Source organism: Cyprinodon variegatus, unplaced genomic scaffold, assembly GCF_000732505.1.
Source record: "Cyprinodon variegatus isolate N-32 unplaced genomic scaffold, C_variegatus-1.0 Scaffold703, whole genome shotgun sequence".
Classification (NCBI taxonomy): domain Eukaryota; kingdom Metazoa; phylum Chordata; class Actinopteri; order Cyprinodontiformes; family Cyprinodontidae; genus Cyprinodon; species Cyprinodon variegatus.
Window position 1 is genome coordinate 165091 of NW_015151156.1, and position 23695 is coordinate 188785.

Genomic DNA, 23695 nt, shown 5'->3' on the forward strand with positions numbered 1-23695 from the left:
CCAGAATTATGAGATTAAAGCCAGAATTCTGAAAAAAAAAAGTCAGATTTTTTCCCATATTAAACTGAAATAAAATTTAAGAATCAGTTAACTTTTTTATTTTTTCAGTGGCCCTAATCCTCTTCCATATACTACACTGTAGTTTTTGCCAGTTGCTTTCAGAGGCACTACACCTGGAAGATACAGGCCCCCCTAGTGGACAAAACTTGCACAATATTTCTTTGAGGTGCAACACAAAGTATTCCTCTTTTATCAATTAGTCTGATAAACTAACTCAGAGGCATTAAGGGAATTTTATCCATATCATTTTTCTTTTTAACCTACCTAGTTATATATTAATGCAACATGTCAAAGGAACAATACAAAGCTCAAAATATATTACAGAGCTCAAAAAGAGTTTTTTGACGTTTGTAATTTTAAAAGAAAGCTTTGGAGCTTTCAAACTATTTTATATATAAAAAAAAAATAAAAATAACAATGTGTCGAGGAAATTGAAGTCAGTCTAAATGATCCAGCGAAAGAAAAAGAAATAAGCTAGTGATAAACTGAACCTGTAAAATTACAAATAGTCCATGTGATCAGCTCCTTTATCAGCAGGGCTGAAGGTCTTGGAATTAATCCAGGGCCACGCTTTGGATTTTAATAATTGCTCCACAATATATGCATATCCAAACATAAAAAAACAAACAAGCAAATGTTCTCTATCTCAGAGTGAGCTGAAACCAGAGCGACAGCATGAACTGACCTTGTAAAAGGCCTGCAGGTCACTGATGGGCGGAGACACGGTCAAGTAGTCTGGAAATTTATCCTGCAGATGAGCGATCAGCATCCCGAACTGAGTCCCCCAGTCGCCAACGTGGTTCAGCCTGCCAACGCCAACAAACAGCGTTACAGATAACGGAGGCGTCCCCAGGAGCCGCCGCCAAACAGACAGCTGAGGTTAGAGCCGGGAGCTGACCTGAGGACGTCGTAGCCCAGGAACTCAAACAGCCGACACATGCTGTCACCGATGATGGTGGAGCGGAGGTGGCCCACGTGCATCTCCTTGGCGATGTTGGGAGAGGAGAAGTCCACAACCACCTGGGCGGCGAGAAGCACAGATGTTGGAGGACAAGACCGTTCTACACACTTAGTGACGGACATTTAATACAATAAAAACAATTATTATGATAGAAATCACTTCATCATAAAAGGTTAGAAAATAGTAAAAGGATTTAAATTGGATCCAAATTAATCCTGCATCGCAGGCCCAGTTTCATCTTATGATTTTACATCAGTTTTGTGTAAAAGATTACTTTTTAAAAAATGCCTTGAAAATAAGGCAAAAAAATTATAATCATGCAACATAATGTAGTGACAATGGGTGAAAAGATGGACATTATTCATTTCTGTTTGCTTTGCATATTATTTCTCCCCATGAGAGCCACAGTATGCGGGATGAGGGAGCAGACTGTGAATGTCGGCTCAGCGGCGAGGATGATGCCAACTTCACCGTGGTTCAGGAATCTGAGCCAGAACCTTCCTCTCTTTCCCACATTTTCTCCCCATATCTGCTGAAGTGAAATCCTCCACCCCATGCAGCTGCCCCATAGCCAAACCATCATCTGTGTGCTGGCTCTCCATGCTTTATGCACCTCTCAGCATATCAACAGGTGCAGACCGCTTAAATGCTGCAGCAGGCATTTAACCTGCAACCAGCCTCTCAGATTAACCAGAATCTGCAAGTCCTCCTTAATATTTAGGATTTTTTTTTTTTTTTACTTTGCAGCATCAAGGCAGCAAATCTTACTTCTGCAACTACAATTACTACAAGTGGCTTTTATGACCCAACTGATCTAATTGTTCATTTTCGGGATATATGCATCTGCAGAGTTTCTCCACATCAGGTTTAATTTATCACCTGAAATCCAAACATCTTAGTCGCTATTCTGAATGTTCTGAATGTGACCCAGAAAAGGAACCAACACCAATCCGGCTGTGGAGGACGTGTTTAATGTTTACAGGCTTTCAGCAATCCAGTCAGTTAAACATTATTATCAAAAGTCTAAATGAATGTTCTATATAAATACTGTGATGCTTGATTGATTTATAGCAATGCCTTGATCTCTGTGAGGTTAGTGTGCATCGTAGCAATGAATGCAGTTTTTTTGTTTTCGGTTTTAGCCCAGAATCTTAATTTCAATCCATAACTATTTAAAATCCAACTGGCCAAAAGGCGATCATGTCATTTAAAGTCATTGCATAGTCTGTTTAAGAACTATTTGATTTCAGGATCTCTCCTGTGGTTCATTCATGCGTCGACCGGGTGAGAATTAACCTATAAAAAAGGACCATCAGTTTGTTTAAGGCTAAAACCAAATATGAAAGACTAGCGGGGAGAGATGAAGCTTAAATTTTGAGGGCTGACCTTCTTCCTGGTAGCAAGCGGCGGAGGCTGAACGCCATTGAGCAGCAGGTTGTTCAGCAGTTTGGAGACAAACATCTTCTTTAGATGGATGTTAATAAATCCTGGAGGAAAAGCAGAGAGCAGAGGAATGATGAGACTGGGTCCAAAACAATGAACAAAACCAGGTTTTAGAAAAACTGAACACAGTACAACTTAAAAACAATAACACATTTTTATCTCAAAGGGGGAAAAAAAAGTGTTCATAGAGCGCAGATCTCTGCAAAGTAACTCGTTTTTACCCATATTTACAAAATCTTTCAAAAACAAAAATTCTGAATAAAGACGGTGATTTACATCATGAGCATTTATTGGATTGTTTCTCGGACTGAGGTATACAGACGGACAAACAGACTCTCCTAAAGACAGAACCTCCTTGGCAGACGTATTAAAACAATCTAACCCAAGCTTTCATCCTGATGCCGTTTACTTGGTTCTTTTTTTTTTTAGCTTTAAATATTGTTTGACCCGAGCTTCATCAGCAAACAGACGATGTTGTACACCGTTGCCATCTGCTGTCGGCTCATTTTAACATATCAAATGGATACTTGAACCATGGAAAACATTAAAATACTTTGTGATTTGGGAACTTTTCACTTAAAGGTGCAGTAGGAGATCTTTTCTGACACATTTTTTAATGTGCTCGTGCAGGACGCCATGGCTGAAAGCTAGCCCCTGTTATGCTACTTTCACAAATAAAGCAGCAAGAGCAGCAAAAACGCGCATGCTGCTTCATTTTTGATGCTTCGACAAATTTAGTTCAGACCCCCTGCTGAAGCATCTCTGCTGCTCTAGCTGCGCGGTGGAAAAAGTGGGTCTGATGCGCGTTGGGCGGAGCTACCCTATCCTTTCTTTGCCTGTAACAATGGAAGCTAAATCTGCTGTGATCAGTGGGTAAAAGGTTGTTTTAATCTATTTTTAAGTGAAAAAGTTCACCTGAAAACATGGTCAGTGCAGTCAGTTCACCCTATACAGAGTCACCATCATGACACCATCTGTTGTTCAAGAGCACCGCCAACCCACCTCTCCATCCTTGTCTTCTCATTTGGTCATAATTTAATTGCAGACCAGAGTCAGGAACTGGTGCTAAATTCATAAGCTTATACTACATGAATACATCTCCTAAAAGGTGTGTAGACCTGTTCTTCCAAAATACCAACAATAAAATAAACAGAATTTAAAATTAGAGATTCAATTCAGACAAAAAGAAAGCAGATGTTCATGTTCTAAGTATCATTTACTAAAAGAAGAACTAGTTAAAAATTTAACTTGGGTTTCAGAACCGTTTAACAATTTCTAAGCAGATTTAACATCAAATGTTTTCTGAGAAGGAAAAGGACTTAAAAGAAACATTTTGAGATGTTTTAAATCTAGAGAACATTTGTGCCATGGCGTGGTTCTGTTCTGTAGTCCAGCTCCCACCTGGTCCCGCGATCTCCGTCCTCTGGATGAGCTCGTTATCGGGCAGGTTCTGGACGATCTTCTCAGCGATCTCCCTCGGGTTCACCTTAGTCCCCTTCGCCTTCAGCATCTGTAATAAAACAGTTCAGATCATTTGGATGACAAAGAGATTCATTTGTAAACATACATGGTGATGTTTCTTCTGTCAAATGACTAGTATTTTGGGAGCTGATAAATGAGACGTTTAGAAGTAGAATTTTTAAATTAATAAAAGGGAAAGCAGCAGAGACGTACCTGAGCCATGGCCATAGCGCTGTTGCACTGGTAATCCCCAAACTTGGCCTGCTGGTTGGGCGTAACCGTCAGCGGCGGGTTGTCTAGCTCAGGGTAGGCAGTCCTGATGGCCTCGCCGAAAACATCCTGCAGCCGCTGGTTGATGTTCAGCATGGATTCACCGCAGTGACTCGAATCCTCCTGAAGACTCTAAACACATAAAAACCAACAACGTCAAAATGACTTTAACTAAAACCTCATTAAGCAGCTAAACTGGAAGACCAGCTGGCGCCCACCCTCTTCATGACGTTCAGGCGGTACTTCAGTTTGGTGTTTTCCTCCCGCAGCTCTTCCAAGCGTGCAGACGGCCCAAGGTTCTGCGGCTTCTTCAGGCTCTCTATCTCTGCAGACAGGCTCTGGATCTCCCGCTCCTTGAACAAAAAAAGGCGAAAGAAGATAAATGACCCTTTAAACCTTTAAAACACCCTAAAATATATATATTTACCTTAAGCTTTTTTAGTCACAGAGACAAGCGTTAATACATTTATCATTATCCATCTTCACTTTCCTAATGAAACAATATCAAACCACAGCATGATGCAACCTCCATTATGTTTCATTGTGAGGATGGTGCGTTCAGGATGAAGTGGGGAGTCCATTTTCCCTCAAAACATTACGCTTTGGATCTGAGCAAAGGGTCAAAGGTCAATCTAATGTGATTGCACTTTTTATGGCTTTGTTCTTCAAACACTTCAAAGTGCAACTTTTTTTTTGTTAAACTTAAATACTCTGGTAAATTTATCAAAGAAATAATTGAAGATTATGTTTAACACAGGTAACATGCCGAAGTCATTAGAGTCCAACTATTCATAAAATGTAAATTCAGCATTTTATTTACTATTTACCAAATATGTCTGGCATGTGTTATGTCTGCGTGTTTTTCCAAGGTGGTGTCAATGAAAGAGATCCAAAGAATAAAACCTGTTAGAAATATTTAGTCATGTACTTTAGTCATGCTTTAAAATAAATCACACACAACAAAGGGGATAAATACTGCATTATACCTTTATAACGACTAACAAAGGAGTTCCTGTCAGAGTAAAAACCAAAAATACTTTTTTTCCCATCGGAACTTGAAATAGAGCAGTAGTTCTCAAACCTGCTCCTCAACTACCACCGCCCTGCATGTTTTAGATCTCTCTTTGTTGCAGATCATCCGATTCAAATGCATGACATCCTCAGCAGCTACCATGAATAGGCTTTTGCTGTAAAGTGCCGTCCTGTTCCTCGTTCTTTTAGACCAGTCAGGTGTTTGGCAGAGAGGAGAAATCTAGAACATGCAGGACTGTAGTACCTAAGGACTAGGATAGAGAACCGCTGGATTAGACACTCAGAAATCAAAATAAAAGTTCATAGCAAAGTGTAAAGGTTGAGGTAACAGCTTCATTGCATTTCTTGTCTTACTGACCCTCATTATAAGCTGTAAGAATTAAGATTCAAAATTTATGAAAGAAATCAAATCAAAAGATGTCCCATATAACTACCAAAAGATAGGAAAATCTGGTAATATTTTGTCAGTTTTAAAATATACCTTTAAAAACACACAAAAAAAATATATATAAAGAAAAACAGATAAGTCTTTTAAGATCTGCATGATAACCAGTTTTTATTTCATGCAGATGGTACAATTCCTGCTAAATCCACCAGATGGCGCCAATGGACTTCCATAAAAAATACAAACTTGAAAACGAAAGCACAGTATCTGATGTATTTATGTTACTTAAATGCATTTTTTATTCAAACCTAAATCGGAAAGGAAATTATCTATGATAAATCTTTCTAACACTTGAAACCACTTCATTTTTTACGACTTTGCACATTGAAAGGCACTAAATAAAGAGTAAAAATTGTGATTTTTCCTTTACCAACTTGATTTAATAAAAATGTTACATGCCGAAACCAAAATCAGAGTTCAACTATTTCTAAAATGTAAATTCAGTATTTTTAAAAAGCAATATTTAAAAAATAATAAAAAGAAATCTGTTAACTTGAGAAGTTTTGTATTAAATCCGGCGTAGCATTCAGGTATCCATCACACTGCGATGGTTATCCTAGCAGCTAAACCTCAGCAACTCCCGGCAAAACCCAGCGGCTCACCTGCTGCTGAAGCCGGGCTGTGTACTCTGTCACTGGGTCTCCCATCTGTCTTTAACGCTGGATGTAATCTCTGCTGCTGAATGGAAGCTCAAACTCGTGGCTGATGAAACAAACTGCAGGAGAAGGAAGTTCTGGACTTTGCCTTTTTTACTTTACACATGTGTTCTATCTGTGCAGCGCCACCTGCTGTAGCGGAGGAAAAACATCACTAAACAAGCTTGCTAAAACAGCCAAATAAATGAATCTGCAAAAAAGAAAAAAAACATGAAATAGCCTAACATCAGACATATTTATAGGTTTAAAAATTGAATATGATATTAATGTTTCATTGAAAAAAAAATCCCCAAATGTATTCTTCATAAAACAAAAAATTGGTTGTTTCACCCTTGCAACTGGCAGTGAGTCTTTTTCATTGCTGTAAGAAATGTAATTGCGATATAATTGAAACAACTAATTGAATTTGCTTAAGATTTATACTTTTGTTTAGACGAAATTTTGTTTAGTGCAGCTTTTCAGACATATATATATATATATATATATATATATATATATATATATATATATATATATATATATATGTAATTTTGCTCTCTACCTTAAAATCCTGAAGGAGAAAGTCTGTCCAGGGGATGCACCAGCAAACTTAACTCTTGGATGTCTAGGAAAAATAAAGTCAAGGGTTTGAAATAACGCCAGGATTTATTGTGGCTGAATTTAAAAAAAAAAAACATCTACAAAGACGTGAGGACTGAAATTCTTCCTTAGTGATGTTAGAGACTTATTATGAATTACAATACTTTATGGCCGTTGTGTCCCAAAACGTGAGAGAATTTTTTTTTAATAGGTCTAGAGGACAATTACCTTCAGAATGTTTTTCTTTCCATAATGAATGAAATAATCACAGAAAAACTGTTTATTTATAGCTTTATAATCTGAAACAATCAAGTCTAACAAAATAAATCAAGAAAGAAAGGGACAAGTTCTAACATTTTAGCAGAATAAAAATATATTACAAAGAAAGCATTATAATTGAAGCCTAAAAAAGTTCAGTCTGCTGAAGGTAGTAGTGATGAGTTGATGAGGCGTCATAAAGCTTTTCTACACATTGTCACTCAATACCGACACCTGGTGGACATTTAGAGTCCCTACATGCAGCCTATTAGACTAAACTGACTGGATGACCTCCTATTGCAATAATATAAGTCATTGTGTAATATTTTATTATTTCAAATCTTCGTCTAAATAGAAAATTTATTTGATATGTTTTAGATAAAGTCAAATATTAGTTTTGTATACACTTGAAAAAAGTTTGTCTAAGTCTAAGTAATTTGATCATTATATCATAACGTGAGAATATAGACCATGTGAATGAGGATGCTTGTGGACTAGGAGTTTTTTTTTTTTTTTTTTGAACAATAGGTACAGTAATTACTGTAAACTAAAAGTCAGTTTGAACTTAATTTGAATTCAGATAACTGGAGTGATAACTTACATCAACAAGGTGATAAAGGAGAAAATTAAAACAAATATGAGATCAAAATGGTCCCACATGGCTGAAACCTTTATTGTGCTGCTTCATACTTCTTAATGAATTTGACAGTGAACTGCAAAAGATCAGATTTTTTATTATTTTTTTTGCAGATGCATCAGATTCGCTTTAACAGTTTAGTGCAGAAACAGGTTTGCACCACGCATGGGCCAACGCTTCAGTTTCGCTAAAACCAACCTTAATATTTGGATATGCAAATAAAAATGTAAGAAAAAATACAGCTAATCAACACAAATGAAAAAATATAAGTCTTTGATACCTTAGATATTATTTCAGAACAAGAAAAAAAAAGAATGTTATATCAATCGGTTTCAGCTTGGATTCTGCCACCAATATTTAAAAAAACAACAAATCCACATATAAGAGAAGAACTTTTTTATTTTTGTTGTGAAACTACAAAACATAACATTTGTGTTTTGTCCGCCATCTTTTTTTTTTTTGTGCTGGTAGGATATTTACAACTCTTGTCGACAGTTACAGTGTCTGAGAATAATAACATTCACAGCTTTTCGGAAATTTTGATAAAAAGAATAAAACTGGGGGGGGAAAAAAAAAAAGCACACCCAAATCACAAAAGTGCAATAAATACACGCCGTACGTTTGTCATCGCCGTCAGCAAACACGTCACCTGGTTCATCAGCAGTCGTAATATGAATTTACTAGAAAACAAAATCATTATCAAACAAGAAAAAAAGAAAGGCTGCAATGGTAATAAAAAAAAAAAAACTACATGATTTACTGTGATTCCTTAAAAAAAACTACATTCCTTCATCCTGTTAGGTGAATATTAGTCTGCGTATGGTTCATCTATCTGATCTAAAAGACAAGACAGAAAACAAACATCTTTACATTGATTCTCACAATGCAGGAAACTTAAAGCCCGAAGAAAAATCTGAAGTATTTTTCGACTAACAGTGTTTCAGTGAGAAAGAGTGATTCCTAACCCTACATGTTTCTTTTTGTCCAGATCAGCTCCTGTTTTCCTGTAAATACTTTCAGATCATCCTTTAACCTTTTTAATGTGTGTTTTATTTACTGATGAAAGCAGCATTTTATCACAATGTGATAAAACATCTTTCCAAATCTTTAATGCAGTTTGTTTAAAACCATTGATATAAAAAAAATACAACATCTGGAATGGCTGTAGCAGCGAAGCAGAGTTTTTAAGTCACTTCTAAAAAAAAAACAAAAATAAAAACTTACACTGGATCTACATCAAAACACAGGACTTCTGCTCACCACTAGAGGGCGGCAGACAACCCAAAGGCCCACATTCAGTAGATCAATTTAAAGTGACATCTCCTAGACTTTAGAGAAAGGTGTAGCCAGCAAATAACTGCTGGATAAATGGATTAGATCTTCATCAGCTGCTTTCTGTAACGTCCTTATTAGTCTGATCTGCAGTTGGAGATTAACGGGAGTGAGTTTGGGTCAAAAGAGAAGCAATGAGAAAACGAATCAGACTGTAGTCTGCTTTACAGAGATGGTTTTAGTCATCACATAAAAAATAAATAAATGACTCAAACTCGGGAATTTTAAACAACTAGAACTATATGATCCAGCAGACTCTCTGCTGAGCTGATCCAGAGGAGCAGATGCTCCACTTAAAGCTCTCACTATAGGTGGCGTTCAAAACATACCGGTAAACAGATCCATACAGACAGAACTGAAAGTTTCAGACCTGAGCTGCAAAACGTGCTCCTGTCACAACTTAAGTTCAGCTGATGCTTGATTTAGTTCGAAGGTTAGCCAAAGAAGGGGAACCTATCAACAAACACTTCAGTTTAGACGAGGTCTACTGCAGGAAAATGTTGGAAAAAGTCATCAGTTTGTACGGATAACTACTCTATAAAGCCCCATAAGGATAAAATAAGAAAAGAAATACTGAACTATCCCTTTAATTATTGTGTAAACAGTAAAAGTGACGACGCCTGGAGAGATCGTCAGCTGTGAAGGTATGGGCTGTAAAACCGAAACATCTGAAAGAGCTGCAGTTAACAGACATTCAACCGTTCATTCAAAACTCTCAGCGCCAGATAAACATTTAATTAAAAAAATTAACGCTGCTAAACCATTTAACTTCCAGTAATAAGACCCGTCAGAGTGACTTTGATATGTACATAAATACTCCAGTTATAGCCAAAATATAAGACAGAGAAAATGGGAAAAAAAAAAAAAAAAACGGTTGAAAAAAAAAATCGTTTAAAAGGAATTTTTTTTTCTTTAACTGGAAGATTTTTTTCTCTGTTGTGACCAAACATACAATCAGTAGGAATTCACAGTCATCAAAAATACTTTTGATCTTCACTTTCTGCGTGTTTCGACAATCATTTATCATCCAGCATGAGGAAAAGGCTTCAAGGGTTTTTCTATTTCTAACAAACTCAGATCAGAAACTCAAGTTTCCTTTTCTGTGCATTTCCTCCTAAATATAAAGTGCAGACTATCCAATAAACTACCTGTTAGTGGGTTAGTGTTGTTTCTACACTTTGCTGAACTGCTTAAAGATAATCCGATAAAAAAGAAAATAAGCCTGTATTACAACTGAATTCATAAACTATGATTTTGATGATCTACAATCATCGTCAACTTGAATCAAACTGCGCATTTTAGTTAAAGCTGTAGATTCTGCTAAAGAAAATGGTTTAATCCTTATGATCTGGTGACCCTTGTGGTGAAATTTGGTAACTGCAGGTTTGAGCTTATTAAGGAAGTGCTCAATTTATTTTATTTTAAACCTGCTTCTTTCAGATAATTAAAAAAATTCAGCAGATCACACTGCTTAAAAGCTTGCGCTCTGGCGACACCTGTGGTCAAAGCCGTTATTACAACCAGTCATTTTTATTTGTCTATCCCAATTAGGTTTGGAAGTTAAACATTTGTTTGTTGAACAAAAAAACATCGCTTTCATTGAATTAATTCATGATTTGCTTAAAAAAATATTTTTTTCTTTTTAACTCCATATAAATATGAAAACAAATCTGATCATCTTATTTTATCCATTTCATTATAGAACTGCTCACTTAAGGTGGTGCAGATTGTACTTAAGGCACAAAAGCGTGATCCTTAAGAAGCATGGTTCTGCTGCCTCTACTTTAATAATAACCTATAATATAGATTAAACGAAATATGTATTTATCTGATGTATTTGGCTTTTTTTTTATAGTTGAGTTGTTCTTGAAAAACCCGTCTAGAAAAACTTTTTCACTGTGAATCAGGTGGTAAATCAGGTGTCCCGTCTCTCCAATAGGTGTCCCAGATACCACTGCCACCCTCACAAAGACCAACCGACCAATAAAAGTGTTGTGAACCTGTTTTTAAGATCCCCTGATTGTATGTTTCTTTCAGAAATTCACACTTAGATTCGTTCTTTGGGGAGGAGAGAGTTTGGAAGATTTTTACGCAATACATTTCTCATTAAGCTTAAAAAAAGTTGCAGCACTTTGAACAAACTGAAGGCTTTTAGACTCAGTAGCTAACATAGAGATGTTTTCTTCATGTCTGCAGCAAAAAGGTGACCAAACAAAAAGAAACACTGTGCTTGTGTTTGCATATACAACTTTCTAATTACAGAAAAAGGTTAATTTCTTTCAGATTTGATTCACCATTAGCATCAAGTGAACTCTTGTACCGTTGCTGGTTTCATTTTGTGCTACTTATGTACATTATTTGTGTGAAATTAGTATAAAACTCTGAGATTCTTTTTTTTTTTTAGCTGGAATGACTTTAAAACAACTAATAACAGTTGATTAGTAGCAGGAACAGCAAATAAAGATAAACAAGCTCCAGCTGAACCAACTTAGATTTACAAAGCCTGTCCGCATGAGAAATGTAGAGCTGCTTCAGAATGTTTCTTCACCGTTTCGACTGGGTTTGTTTTGTCCAGTGTGTTTTTAACTCTTCAAGACACCAGCGAACGTTTGCCTGGTAGCTGATCCAGACGGAGGAGAGGAAAATACTTTGAAATGATTCTCTACACGTCGTCGGCCGGTAGGTCGGGGATGCTGGTCTTGGCTCGTGTGAAGAATGCCATTTTCTCTCTGGAAATTAAAAAGCAACCACAAAAAAAAAGTAATGGTCAAAGATCAGGATTTTTGATTGATCTCTGATTATATCCAAAATCTGTCAAAGGAAATATAGGATTTTATACGAGTCTACCAAAGCTTTCTAGTTCATAGACACACACTGGGAAGCCTTAACTTCAATCTGGACATCTGGACACCCCTATTGGACGTCCTGCCATCCAATAACATCCATCAAATGTCTGGCTTTACCAGATTTGAGAAATGTTTGTTTGGGTCTAAGGCTTTATAAATTGATTCAATTATTTGAAATAAACAAATTGAAATAACTACTTTTAAGATTACTGATCTCTCTTGTTGATAGCAACTGCCTGTAATATGGCACAGAAGTCTCAAGGTGGCAGCAACGCACAATATGCCCTGTCTGTCAAAATGATTTCTATAAAACAGAATAAAACATCTGCATGGAGACTCAGATAACTCCTTCATGTTCAGTTTCCTCTTTTTAAGATATTAAAATACCTAAAAATATTCGTTTGAACTTAAGTCTGTTCAGGAGTTTGTAGGAACTTTGACCTAAAAATTGGTAGCAACTAAGATAAGCCTGAAAGATAGTCTGAGATCTAAGCTTTAGAATTGGGGCCCAATCTAATACCTGAAGGTCTGGACCTCAGAGACCTGCTTTCTGCTCTGTGCTCTAATCTTGTGGACGTCCTTGACTGCTGCCTTCATCATCTTCTCTACCCGTTTCTCTTGTAGCTGCTCCTCTCGAGTCTGAAACAAAAGAAACAGATGTTGAACCCTGTTGTTTTCCCAGATGGACCATCCTCTCCCTTTGATTGATTGTTTTTTTAACCTGTTTCTCTGCCTGCTTGAGGAGAAGCCTGAAGCGCTCGTCCTCTTGGACCCAGGCAGGGAGCTCCATCTGTCCCTGCTGCCTGGCCTCCTCCAGCTGCGTCTTCAGCTCCCGCAGAACCCGCAGCTCCTGAGCCAGACGGGCCTGCCGGGTCCGAGACACCTGCAGGTCCAGCTCCAGATCCAGAGAGGTGCGAAGGAGACCATCCAGACCTTTCGCCTGCATAGGAGGCTGCATGGAGTACAGAGAGGAATCCTTAAAGGTGTATCGGCTCAACATAAAACACTGTGAGGTTATGTATCAGCATAGAGAGGAATCTATTGAGCCTGATGTGTTAAAAATGCCTCTTAATCTCTATTACCTCAGGTTTCCTTCAACTAATTTATTACTTTCAGGATCTCCAAGCAGGGAATCCAAGATCGTATTAATTATAAGTCTGTAAATGTCAGAGTCACATGAAATATTCAGAGCAATATTAAATATTTAGAATCACTTGACTGGGAGACAGTGGCTTTAGGTGCTTAAAAAAACAGACCAAACAGGCTCTTTAGTGATTACCACTTGACTTTAACGACATAATCATATCAAATATCAAGGACAATAGTAGAAACAACTGCATTGTGAAATGTAAAACAAAGCATACTTTAAAGTGTAACTAAACAGTTTATCTGAACAAAAAAAAGTGATTTTATATCTAGTTCCCAGTTACAGCTACTAAATAGAAACTGGAATTTCTACGTTCCAACAGAAAGTACTTGGTGATCCTGGACAAGACCCCAAAATCATAAATTTTTTTCCAAAACAGACCCTGCTGGAGGTAATAAAACATGATTCATTTGTTTTCTAAACACTCTCCATCTACAGAAAAATCCCAAATGAGCTCCAATACTCCTGATCAGGCCCCCCTAAGCAGGATCTATTGATAAAGCTTTCAACAGAGAGGGTTGCCGGAGTGAAGAAGTTCTAGCTACCTTTTTCATGCGCATGCTGCGTCTTTCTGAGGCATTTCTGACAAACGGGGACTTCCTTGAGAGGGTAGAGCTGTCACTATCGCTGCGATTAATCTGCAGTCAGGAGAATGAAAACATTTAGGTTTCATAAAGACACGACTGAAGAGATGTTTTCTCTTTGTAATGATGTTAAGGTTCTTACCCTGCAGATGTACTGGCTCTGAGGTCCAGGGGAGAAGGTCTTGGAGCGGATGATGGTGTTTCCCCTCATGAAGGGGTTCTGCTGGTGGATATCGGGGTGGCGCTCCTTTGGCCGAACCACAGCCAAGTGATGATTCGCTGACAAGTTGTCAACGCTTGTTTCTTTGTTGACCTGCATGAAGGGAATACAACCATCAGCCAGAAAATACCAGAGCTGAATTTTTTTGGGAACTGCCAAACGGTCGGCTAACACAAAGGCAGAAATGAAACCTGTTACCTTCTCTGTGATGCGTGCTGCTGTAGTGGAGGGTTTAGTCACCTCCTGCTCCTCTTCTGCTCCCTCTTTCTCTGCCTCCCATTGTCTGCTGTCAGGGTAAAATTCTTCTTCCTCATCTGGAGGTTCTTCATCCTCCCCATCATTTTCTTCTTCCTCTTCGTCAGACACGTCTCCCTCAAGAGGGTCGCCTTGCCTGAGGACCAAAACAGACAGAATATAATCACTAGAATTTCACTAAAATCTAAAAAAAATAAAAATAAAAATAGGATATCGTGGGCTGGAATCCAACTTCAGGTAGCATAGGTTGAGCAGAAATGAAAACCATTTTTTTTTTGGTATATTGTCCCTTACCATAATGAATTATTGTCTTCTTTTCAATCATTGTAAGTAAACTCTTTAGCATTGTTCGTATGTTATTATTGTTGCAGTCCATCGGTTATTTGTTTCCAATGACTCAAGTAGTTTAAGTCAGTTAGTTCCTGTTCTTCTAAGGTATATTGCTCTAGTTGTGGTCAGTAGGTTGTTTTTTCTATTGATTTTGAAGGAAGCTCTATGCCAATGCTTCATATGGAAAATATTAGAGTGGAATTTCATGAGTTTGCTGTTGTTTATTTCTTCCTCTTTTGATGATCACGGGACATGAAACATTGTTCTGTCATGTTTCCACAAAAACTGTGGACAGGGACAGATGTGAGGAGAGAAGGATAAACTTACCACTCATCAGTGTCAGCGGGCTGGCCCCCTTCGTGAGTCTGAAATAAAAAATATTGTCACTTTTTAAAGGTTCAACAGGAAAATCCAAAACCGAGAAAGAGGAATAAAGATGTTAAATGATCCAGTTAAAGTCCAGCCCTCATTCAAATTTTGTGGTTGCACCTCATGTGTTTTGTGCAGAAACAAAAAAAAAGCTACACTAAAAGACGGTGAAGCTGCAGAGATTTCCTCCTGAAACTGTCCAATAGCTGTCCGTGTTTCCCCTGTGCTTACCCTGTCAGAGCTGACATCCTCTCCTGTGTCCTTGTCCTTGTTGCTGATCTCAGACATGTGGAGGCGACTCAGCAGGTTGTACCACTTGGTGCATCGCTCCTCTGAACAGCTGACATCAGCCAGGCTGATTTGGGACCCGGCCTGGAGGAGAATCAAAAGAACAAAACAATTAAAACACAGCATGCTTAGGTTCTTAAGGTTCCATGCAAATAGAAAAATATAAAGACTATAAATACAAACGTATTTAATCCATAAATCACAGCAAAAGCTTTGTCAGCACTGACCAGACACTCCTCATGGCCCGACTTGCTGGTGTTACAGATGTCGACCCGCAGGGTCTTCTGACGCAGTGCGCTGTGGGACATCTGCAGGCCAAACACCTCGTTGATCACCACGACATCCTGGGGGTGCAGACCTCGTGTTCTGAAGAGGCAGCGGGTGGCTCGAACGGACGGCAGTACTGCCAGGCGAACATACCTACAGGGAACAGGACAGCCGAGTCACATGATCTGCACTAACAGACATGATATTAGGGGCGGGCAGAAACCAGTTCATACATATTCTGGTCAGCCGGCAGACAGAGGGCGCTGCAGTTGGACAGCTGCATGATATAAATGGTGAAGCGTTGCTCTCTGGACTCGTAACGGAAGCCGAGCTGGACCTGGGAGCAGCCTGATGCGGACCTGTCCTCATACGAGCTCAGGAGGAGTTCTGCTGACATACCCGGCCTAGAGCAAAAAAAATATGAGTAGATATGATTAGCCTCTGTTTTTATGAAGCTGGTATTAATCAGCATGAGGAGATATTTAGATTTCTAATGTGTTAATTCGACTGGAAGGCAAAGAAGACGTACTTGCGTTCCGATGGTTCATACACTCCGCTATCACCAGCTACCGATTCATCCGAGACCGCTGATGTCACACCTATCTTCTTTGGCCCCGCCCCTCGAAATTGGGCCCCTAAATTTGAAGACATGCAAACACAGAATAAAACAGTGCAAATCAATCTGTCCATCCATACAAAAAGTTACCTGTAATCTTTTCCAGCACTGCGCTGGGAAAGCTAAATATTCAAACATCACTTTAAATCTTAAACCTCCAAGTCTGTTTTACTTTTTTATAATGAAGAATCAGAGGTCAGAGTGGCTCTGAGAAAGTCCTTCATGCATAATCAGTAGTGAGCTAAGCTCTGGCAGCAGCAATGGAGAGTTAACAGGAAACCGGACACCGAGTCCACCTTTCACCAACGGCTCTGGCAGGGACTGGAGTCGAGTTCGGCTGCTTCCAACTCGCTCATATTAAATGATCCAACAAAAAAAAACTTTAGGGGTCATTTCACCAAATTTAACTAACTAAAAAACAACTTTTCTCCAACTTCTTACAATAAAACTGCTAACATTAAGCCTAGCTTATGGTGTTAAATGAACTAAACAAGAAAAAACTTCCAGCTTATTGAGGTGAAACAAGGAGAACTCCACATTAGGATGCTGGAACGGGAGGAGGCTGCAGCTTTTATTAGAAAACAGGTGGAATCTGACTCCTCTGTCTCAGTAAAGTTTTAGATTTCTCAGCACTGATGGAGTCAAGATTCCTGGTATTCTACTTTCCAGGGAACCTGAACATCTGCTGCTCAGAGGTTTCAGGACCGAGTGCATGTCGAGGGAGTGGGATGCTGGTTTTTCAAGGCTCACCTCTGCTATCCTCTCCGAGGACGTTGCCCAGGTTCTGCTTCTCCTCCAGCTGCTCCCTCCGCTGCTCGTCAGGCTCCAGCTCCAGCTCTGCCAGCCTATTACGCAGCTCCAGGTCCAGCCCCAGCCCGCCGGGCCCCGTCTCCCCTGACAGGAAAGTGGTTTCCGAAACTAACGGCGAGCACGGCGGGGACAGCGAGGACAGAGACGAGCGCGGTGATAAAGAGTTCATGGAACGAGGAGTTTCAGACAGTCTGAGGGCCTGAACCCTGGAGGACTCCCCTCCCGCCGGCGCCGCAGCGTTCCCCTCTGACCTTCCCGTTTGCCTTTGCCTGCAGCCCGTCACCACCTCGTGTTCGTGGATGGTGGTGATGGAGCTGGAGGGGCGATAGCCCACCTGGCCGCCTTCCTGCAGGAGACTGTCCAGCTTGATGCGGAGGTCCGGGTCAGTCAGCTCGGGCTGCTCCAGGTAGATGTCGGTGAAGCTAAGGGAAGAGGTGGAGCCCATGCTGGAGGTGGTGGCCAGAGAGCCGCGGCTGGACGCCAGGGAGCCTAGACTGCTGCCAGAGGAGCAGGAGAGCGTGCTGGCAGAGAGGCTGAGGGAGGAAGTGGGGGATGATAGTTAAGAAAAGAACGCAGGTATTTAGAAATAAAAATTATACCCTTAAATACATCCCAGCTAAGCCGGTTCCACTGCGGCCCAGAAAGACGATCCTAAAGAGATGAGAAAAACAAACCTTTTCAGCTGCATCTGCAGCGACGAGGCCAGTCGGACCGTCTCCTCCAGCTCTCGAACCAGCTCGCTCCTCTTACAGTGGAGTCGTAGCCTGCAACAACACAAATGTTCAGATTGTTTAAGCCTGTTTTAAAAGATGTAGTATTTGGAATAACTTGCAGCTGCTTCTGGATCTTTACGTCAGAAACAAAGATCTGCTCCAGATTTAAGGCTCAGATGAACATTATCGCCTCCATAAAAATATAATTAAACAAAATAAAACACAAAGTGAAGAATAAGTGTAAAGAATTACCTCCACCAGAACATAAATAGAATAAAGATCTTATTATCTAGGTTTGTAAAAATAAGTAAACTTAGAATGTCAAAAATGATTTTTCCATTCATTATGAGGTCCCTTCTAAAGGAAATACTTGTTACTTCTTTTAGTTTAGATTTCTAATTATCGATTCTGTGCATTACTGCAGAGATTACCTGATGCAGGGAACTAGCTTCAGCTCCAGCTCAAAGCGCACAGAAACACATAAAAGGGTGAACTTTTAAATTGGCAACAAAATCAGGGAAAAATGAGCTGCAACCCGTCAACATACAGCCTTCAGCCCACAGATTAAAAACAGTATGGCAGCTTTGGCTCTCCAACAGCACATCAATCTGCTACACTTTGCTTAGCGAAGTAATTTGACCTATTAAACGTAGTAAAATGATCATGAGGGAAATAAGCACAAACTCCAACCTCCATCTTGTTAAAAATAATAAAAAAGAGGTGACATCATTGTGATTGTACATAAACCAAAAATTGCATCAGTGTAGCAGAAACAGACCTGTCAGCAGCAGGTGGATCAGTCCTGGATTATTTAATAGAATCATTACAGAGCATCTGATCTGTGTTTAAAGGCGACTCATAGATCTGCTTTAGTCCAAAGCTCCAGAATATCTTCAAGCTTTTTCAGTAAGAGTATAGAGGAGGCATCAAGGAAGGCAGGAGTGAAGGAAGGGTCAAATTTAGACAGCAGGATTTCGACTGAAGTCAGGCGATAAAAAAAATAAATGTTTTATATTAACTTAAAGCTGTAAAGAGTCTGAAATCAAATTCCAGACAGCTGTATAGTTCCTCCCAGAGCCCTGTTAAAATAACCTGACGTTTCTGAGCGGGCTCGCCGCGTCTTGAGAACCGTACGTTGACCCGTTTGTACGAGGACTACAAGAGGTCCTTTCTGTGAGCCAGCCTGGCGGCTCTCGGGTTTCAGGAACAGGAGACACGACACAAAGAGAGACGGGGCTCAGGTAGAGGCTGCAACAACGGGAGTCCTGTCTGGGAGGACGAGGAAAGAGGAGGGTGAAGGGACCTGCTGGTGTCTAGGTACAAAGACGGGGAGGCAGATGGAGAGCTAATAATGGAGGTCAGAGCTTTCAGCGGCTAGAAAGGATGGAAAACTTCATGAGGAGATGAATCGTCTGTCAGCAGCTCAGAGATCACATCCACAGTTAACTTCAATATTAGAGGCCGACACATACGGGATGTTGAAGGCCAATACCGATATATTTTAGGCTTTGAAAAAACAATATATTGGCCAATATCAGATAATTGATTCCATATATATTAAAGGGAAAAAAACATAGGGGATAAGTATAGTCCAACTCCAAATTCTCATCATGACAAAGAAACAGGAAATATAACTATTACAAAATATAACAATTAAAATAACCTACTTTAATATAAGCAGTGTCAACATAAGAATATAAATTTAATCAAATGTCATGAAGCCGATTTAGATATTGCCTGAAATCTGTGGCGTTTTTAGCCTTGCTGGTAATAGAGTCCTATCTACTTTAACACTGCAGAGGCTGCATCCAACACCTGCTACATCCCTCATAAAGTGGCTCCACACCTAATTGTTCCCTTCTCCTGGTGAAATGATATATATACATTTAGTGTATTTTGGTTATTAAGAGTTCATTTCTACGGGTGAGAATTTAAAAAATGAAAACATTTTGGCTGAAGTCGATTAATGAGCCCGACGCTGAAAATCGGCCCACTGATTTATCAGTCAGGCTCTATTCAAAACTCACCGACTGTACAAGAGGGAAGATCTAAAACCAGGAGATCTAGACGAACATTAATGTCATCACAACACGTGAACTAATTACCACAAACTAAACGAGCTGCATTTCTGCCAGAAGCTCTGATTTAAAGCTGGTTCCAAAATGTCCTACCATCAGATCCATTGCATTTTGAGGAACTTTTTATTTCCTAATGCTACGTTCACACTGAACGCAATTTAGGCAGTAAAGAAGCGTTTGCTGCTTCATTTTGGATTCTTGTACACATTGAGGTCAGACGTGCCTCAGCAGCTGCCTCAGGCCGACCAGCCTCTTCAGCATTTTCTCCTACTGCTGATGGCAGCTGGAAGTAGATGTAAGAGTTTTTAGATAAACAATGCAGGCACCAGAATGAAAAAAACAGACATTTTTTGCCTGCAGGTTTCATTATTTTAAGTTGATTTAGGCATTAATAAACTGTTAATCAGGGTAGTGATCATAGCAACCTGCATCAGCAGTGCTGTGTCTGTCTCCCTGCCAGCTCCAAGATCAGCTTCTCTGATTGGTTCATGTGGCACGCCGGGCAGTAAAAATTCAATTTTTCCAACTCCAGCATCTGCTGCTTGTGCTTGTGAAGCGCTTCACACGCCTCAGATGCTCAGAAGCTCATGAGGCGCTGCTTCAACTGCTCAGATGCTTTGAGATGCGCTGCGCCTGCTGCTCGAGACGCGCTCATCTTTTGATGCACGTCACCCAAAGACCTTGCATGTAAACCGGCTGCCTCTGCTGCTTTAGTTAAATTTGGTGTGAACGTAGCATCAATGATTTAGAGCTCCAGGACCCTCAGAAGTACTGAATAGGACCCCTTTTAAAATCCTGCAGGATTCTCTGGTTGAGGCAGACAGTCTGAGTGTCGCTAACTTGCCTCTCAGTCAGCGCTTTGCTCTGGTTATCTCTGGCAGCCTGCAGGTCTCTCTCCAGGCGCTTCTTCTCAGTCTCCAGCTTCTCGGCGTCGTTGGGCTCCAGCCGCTGTCGGGGGGATACGTACTGCAGCTCCTTTAACAGCTCCTCCTTCTCGTTGATGAGGATGAGCCGGTCGCGCTCTGGGTCCAGCAGCCCAGGCCAAGCCTCGCTGTCCAGATTGGCAATCTGCACCTCGATGTTGGCGATCCTTCATAAAGATGACAGCAGAGTTATAAAGGAAAAAAAACCCAGATGATGAATATAAAATGGTGGCAGCGAAGCAGACTTTGTGTTTCTGGCTTTTTATTGGGAACTCCATGAGTGTTATACAAAGGCTGACCTAATAAAACCTGTCAGGTTTTTTTGCTTTTAATTCCCTACTCACATTGTTCCTATAAATGCTGACAGCTTAGTGTCCATAGTTATGGGTCAGCATCGGTGCCCCAACTACCTCTTGTTTGACCTGGTTTCTCCTCTAATGTTGCTCCAGATTGGAGCTTTTCCATCACACCCAGTTTCCTCATGAACTAAACATCAACTTTTACCTCAATAAAAAAATATTTGCTCATCTGTTTCACCTAAAAATATGCAGCAATAGGTTTCCACTCCAATGCCTGACAAGTCACGATGTGTTCAGTGTCCCAGAGCCTTGGATATATGTAATATTATAGCTTTATTTTTTTTGCAGAAATATCATTTGTTGTCAAAGATACTCCTTTAATAATGTTTTTTTAAGTCTGCATCCAAATCCATAGAGCCATTTTGGATCTGGGCTGATGATATAAAGATGCTGAAATCCAGTAACGGTAGATAATCTACAACATATTCCTAGGAAAGAAATGAACTGTTCAGAAAAAGCAGCTTTTAAAGTAAAACCAGATACCTTCTCTTGGCCTCCTCGTACTTCAGACTGAGACGAACTTTCTCTGCCAGTTTGTTGGTGCTGGTGGTGAACTGGTTAAAAAAAACAAAAAAAACAAAACAGAGTTCATCCTTTAATCCATCTGGTTACAGGAAATACAGACTGAGGCGCTTTTTCTTCAGACTATTCTAAAGTTCGGCACACCATGACCACAAACAAAGAGTCATATTTCCATGTAAGCTGCTTAAACTGAACTGTGGCATGAATTTTGCGTCTGATCCAAACCATGTTTGGGGTTTTGGACGTAGAGTTTTGGACGTAGAGTTTTGGAGGTAGAGCTTTACAGAGTTTCTGAGGCTTGCCCAATATTTTCAGCTTCTTTCTGGGTCTAAACTTTGACTTAAAAACTTCCATTCGAGCTCTGTCGGAGTGTTCAGTGCCAATGCTCTTTCAGAAGGTGTTTAACCATCACTGCTGAGGAAAAACATCCTCGCAGCATGATACTGCCACCTCCATGCTGAACTGAGATGTGTTCAGGATGATGCGATGCAGTAGCATTTTTTTCCCCACACCATACATGTTATGAGTGTAGACCAAAATATTCTGCTGTTGTTTACTTCATAGAACTTTCTTCCTTCAGCTTGATGCGATCCAATATTAGTTGGAGCAAACTATCAACCACATATCCATCAGGGTTCCTTCAACACTTTTAATGGTATTTTATATTTTCTCAAAGCGTCAGTCTTTTTCTTCTGCATAGCATGTAATTGAAGAATCTCTGCAAAGTCTGTTAATGGTTTATGGTGACGTGTAGGCCTCTTCGGTGTATTTAGATCAGAGCAATTAATATCTACACCTCCTTCAGAGTCCCTATTGCTCACCTATCATGACTGAAGCATTACCTTATGGATATGGTCAGTTCATAGACAAAGAAATGTCTTGTTTGAAATTACTTTATATCACATAAATCAAAAGATCTAGTGCCTAAATAAAAATTCGATTGGAGTGATTCAATTTTTGACGGCAGAATGTAATGTTCTAATAGTAAACCTTACAACATAGTTTAAAGAATACGGTAATAACCAGAAAAAAGCAATTATTTTGCCTCATCTTTATTCTGACAAAAATATTGTTGAATATGATAAGAAATAAAGTGCTGAAGCTTAAAACTTTTTCCCTCTCCGTATTTATTTTCTGATACCCTGAACTTTTGAAATGTTCATTTAAAAGTTAACTAGTTTTAAGTTTTTCTATCAATTTTAATGATATTATTTAGACTAAAAAATGGCTTCCTTTTATTTATCTGGGGTCCTTTTTATAATTTAACATCTGTCACCTGAATTTTTTTTTAACCTTTAAATAGAAAACTTTGAAATCACAGAGGAATATCTGCTCAGATCTTTTAACAAAGTAAAAAGGAAAATCAATTAATTATTAATAACCAGTATGATATTTCACTGCCAGATTAGACTGGATTTAATCTCTCTACTGCTTTAATCCTGTTTTTTCTGATCATTTCAATAATTTCCTTTCTGCAACTGACCTATTTAGTTCTTTCATGTTAAATTAGATATTTTCCATCTTGGTTTAGGTCAACTAATTTGACTGATAAAATGTGTAAAGTTTAAGAGCTGTGAATCTGGGAGCACATTGCTCTACAGGTTAAAAAAACCAAAAAAAAAAACAACCGTCCTGGGACTAACCTCAGCTGGGAGGTCCGTCTGTGATCCGACGTCAGAGTAGAGGCGAGGGAGGGACGTTTCCGAGTTGGCGAGCGAAGGACTGCTGCCCCACAGTTCCTGCTGGGAGCTCGAGTCCAGCTGGAATCCATCTTTTAAAACGGCCAATTTCTGAGGAAAATGGAGAGGAGTCAGGATGGGACATCAGAGCATCTGCAGCGTGGAAACGCCCACTTATGTATCCCTGTTAATCTGCTTGCATTTCGTTTGCATCTCAGAACCAAGTAGCTCACTTTATAGGTCTGTATTCACCAAACTTACTGAAAACAATATGTTGGTTATTGTTCAAATTTACAAGAAGAAATGAAACTAATTCTGTTTTTAGAGTGAGGTTTTTATCAGACAAATCCCACCAACCTACAAACCTTTTTCCTTGTAACAGGTTCTGTTTTTGTCTTTTATCAAAATTATTTATCCTGAATGCTTCATTTGTTTATCTACCACATAAAACAACAGAGAGCATTTTGTGCTTTCTGCTGACCTTTCACATATTACATTCATTTCCAAATAAAAAATAATGATAAAAAGAAAATCACAACAGTTGTATGATTATCC

At 39.5% G+C, this 23695-nt stretch overlaps 2 protein-coding genes across 2 annotated transcripts in view; both read right to left on the reverse strand.

The window, feature by feature from the left end:
* rars (arginyl-tRNA synthetase) overlaps positions 1-6431 on the reverse strand; it is a 28187-nt gene extending 21756 nt beyond the window's left edge. The window contains exons 1-7 of the mRNA XM_015394673.1: positions 6275-6431; positions 4414-4548; positions 4139-4327; positions 3866-3974; positions 2408-2508; positions 959-1080; positions 746-866 (exon numbers count right to left, since the gene is read on the reverse strand). Of these exons, the coding sequence (XP_015250159.1) occupies positions 746-866; positions 959-1080; positions 2408-2508; positions 3866-3974; positions 4139-4327; positions 4414-4548; positions 6275-6319 (822 nt within the window). The 5' untranslated portion in view covers positions 6320-6431. The remainder of the gene's footprint in view (positions 1-745; positions 867-958; positions 1081-2407; positions 2509-3865; positions 3975-4138; positions 4328-4413; positions 4549-6274) is intronic.
* A 4298-nt stretch (positions 6432-10729) lies between these two features.
* The window catches only part of wwc1 (WW and C2 domain containing 1), a 42269-nt gene continuing 29303 nt past the window's right edge, over positions 10730-23695 (reverse strand). Inside the window, exons 7-22 of the mRNA XM_015394678.1 lie at positions 23105-23251; positions 21423-21493; positions 20502-20747; positions 17541-17630; positions 16807-17399; positions 15970-16075; positions 15674-15844; positions 15401-15593; positions 15117-15257; positions 14844-14881; positions 14130-14322; positions 13854-14024; positions 13673-13765; positions 12702-12932; positions 12501-12619; positions 10730-11863 (exon numbers count right to left, since the gene is read on the reverse strand). Of these exons, the coding sequence (XP_015250164.1) occupies positions 11797-11863; positions 12501-12619; positions 12702-12932; positions 13673-13765; positions 13854-14024; positions 14130-14322; positions 14844-14881; positions 15117-15257; positions 15401-15593; positions 15674-15844; positions 15970-16075; positions 16807-17399; positions 17541-17630; positions 20502-20747; positions 21423-21493; positions 23105-23251 (2670 nt within the window). The 3' untranslated portion in view covers positions 10730-11796. The remainder of the gene's footprint in view (positions 11864-12500; positions 12620-12701; positions 12933-13672; positions 13766-13853; positions 14025-14129; positions 14323-14843; positions 14882-15116; positions 15258-15400; positions 15594-15673; positions 15845-15969; positions 16076-16806; positions 17400-17540; positions 17631-20501; positions 20748-21422; positions 21494-23104; positions 23252-23695) is intronic.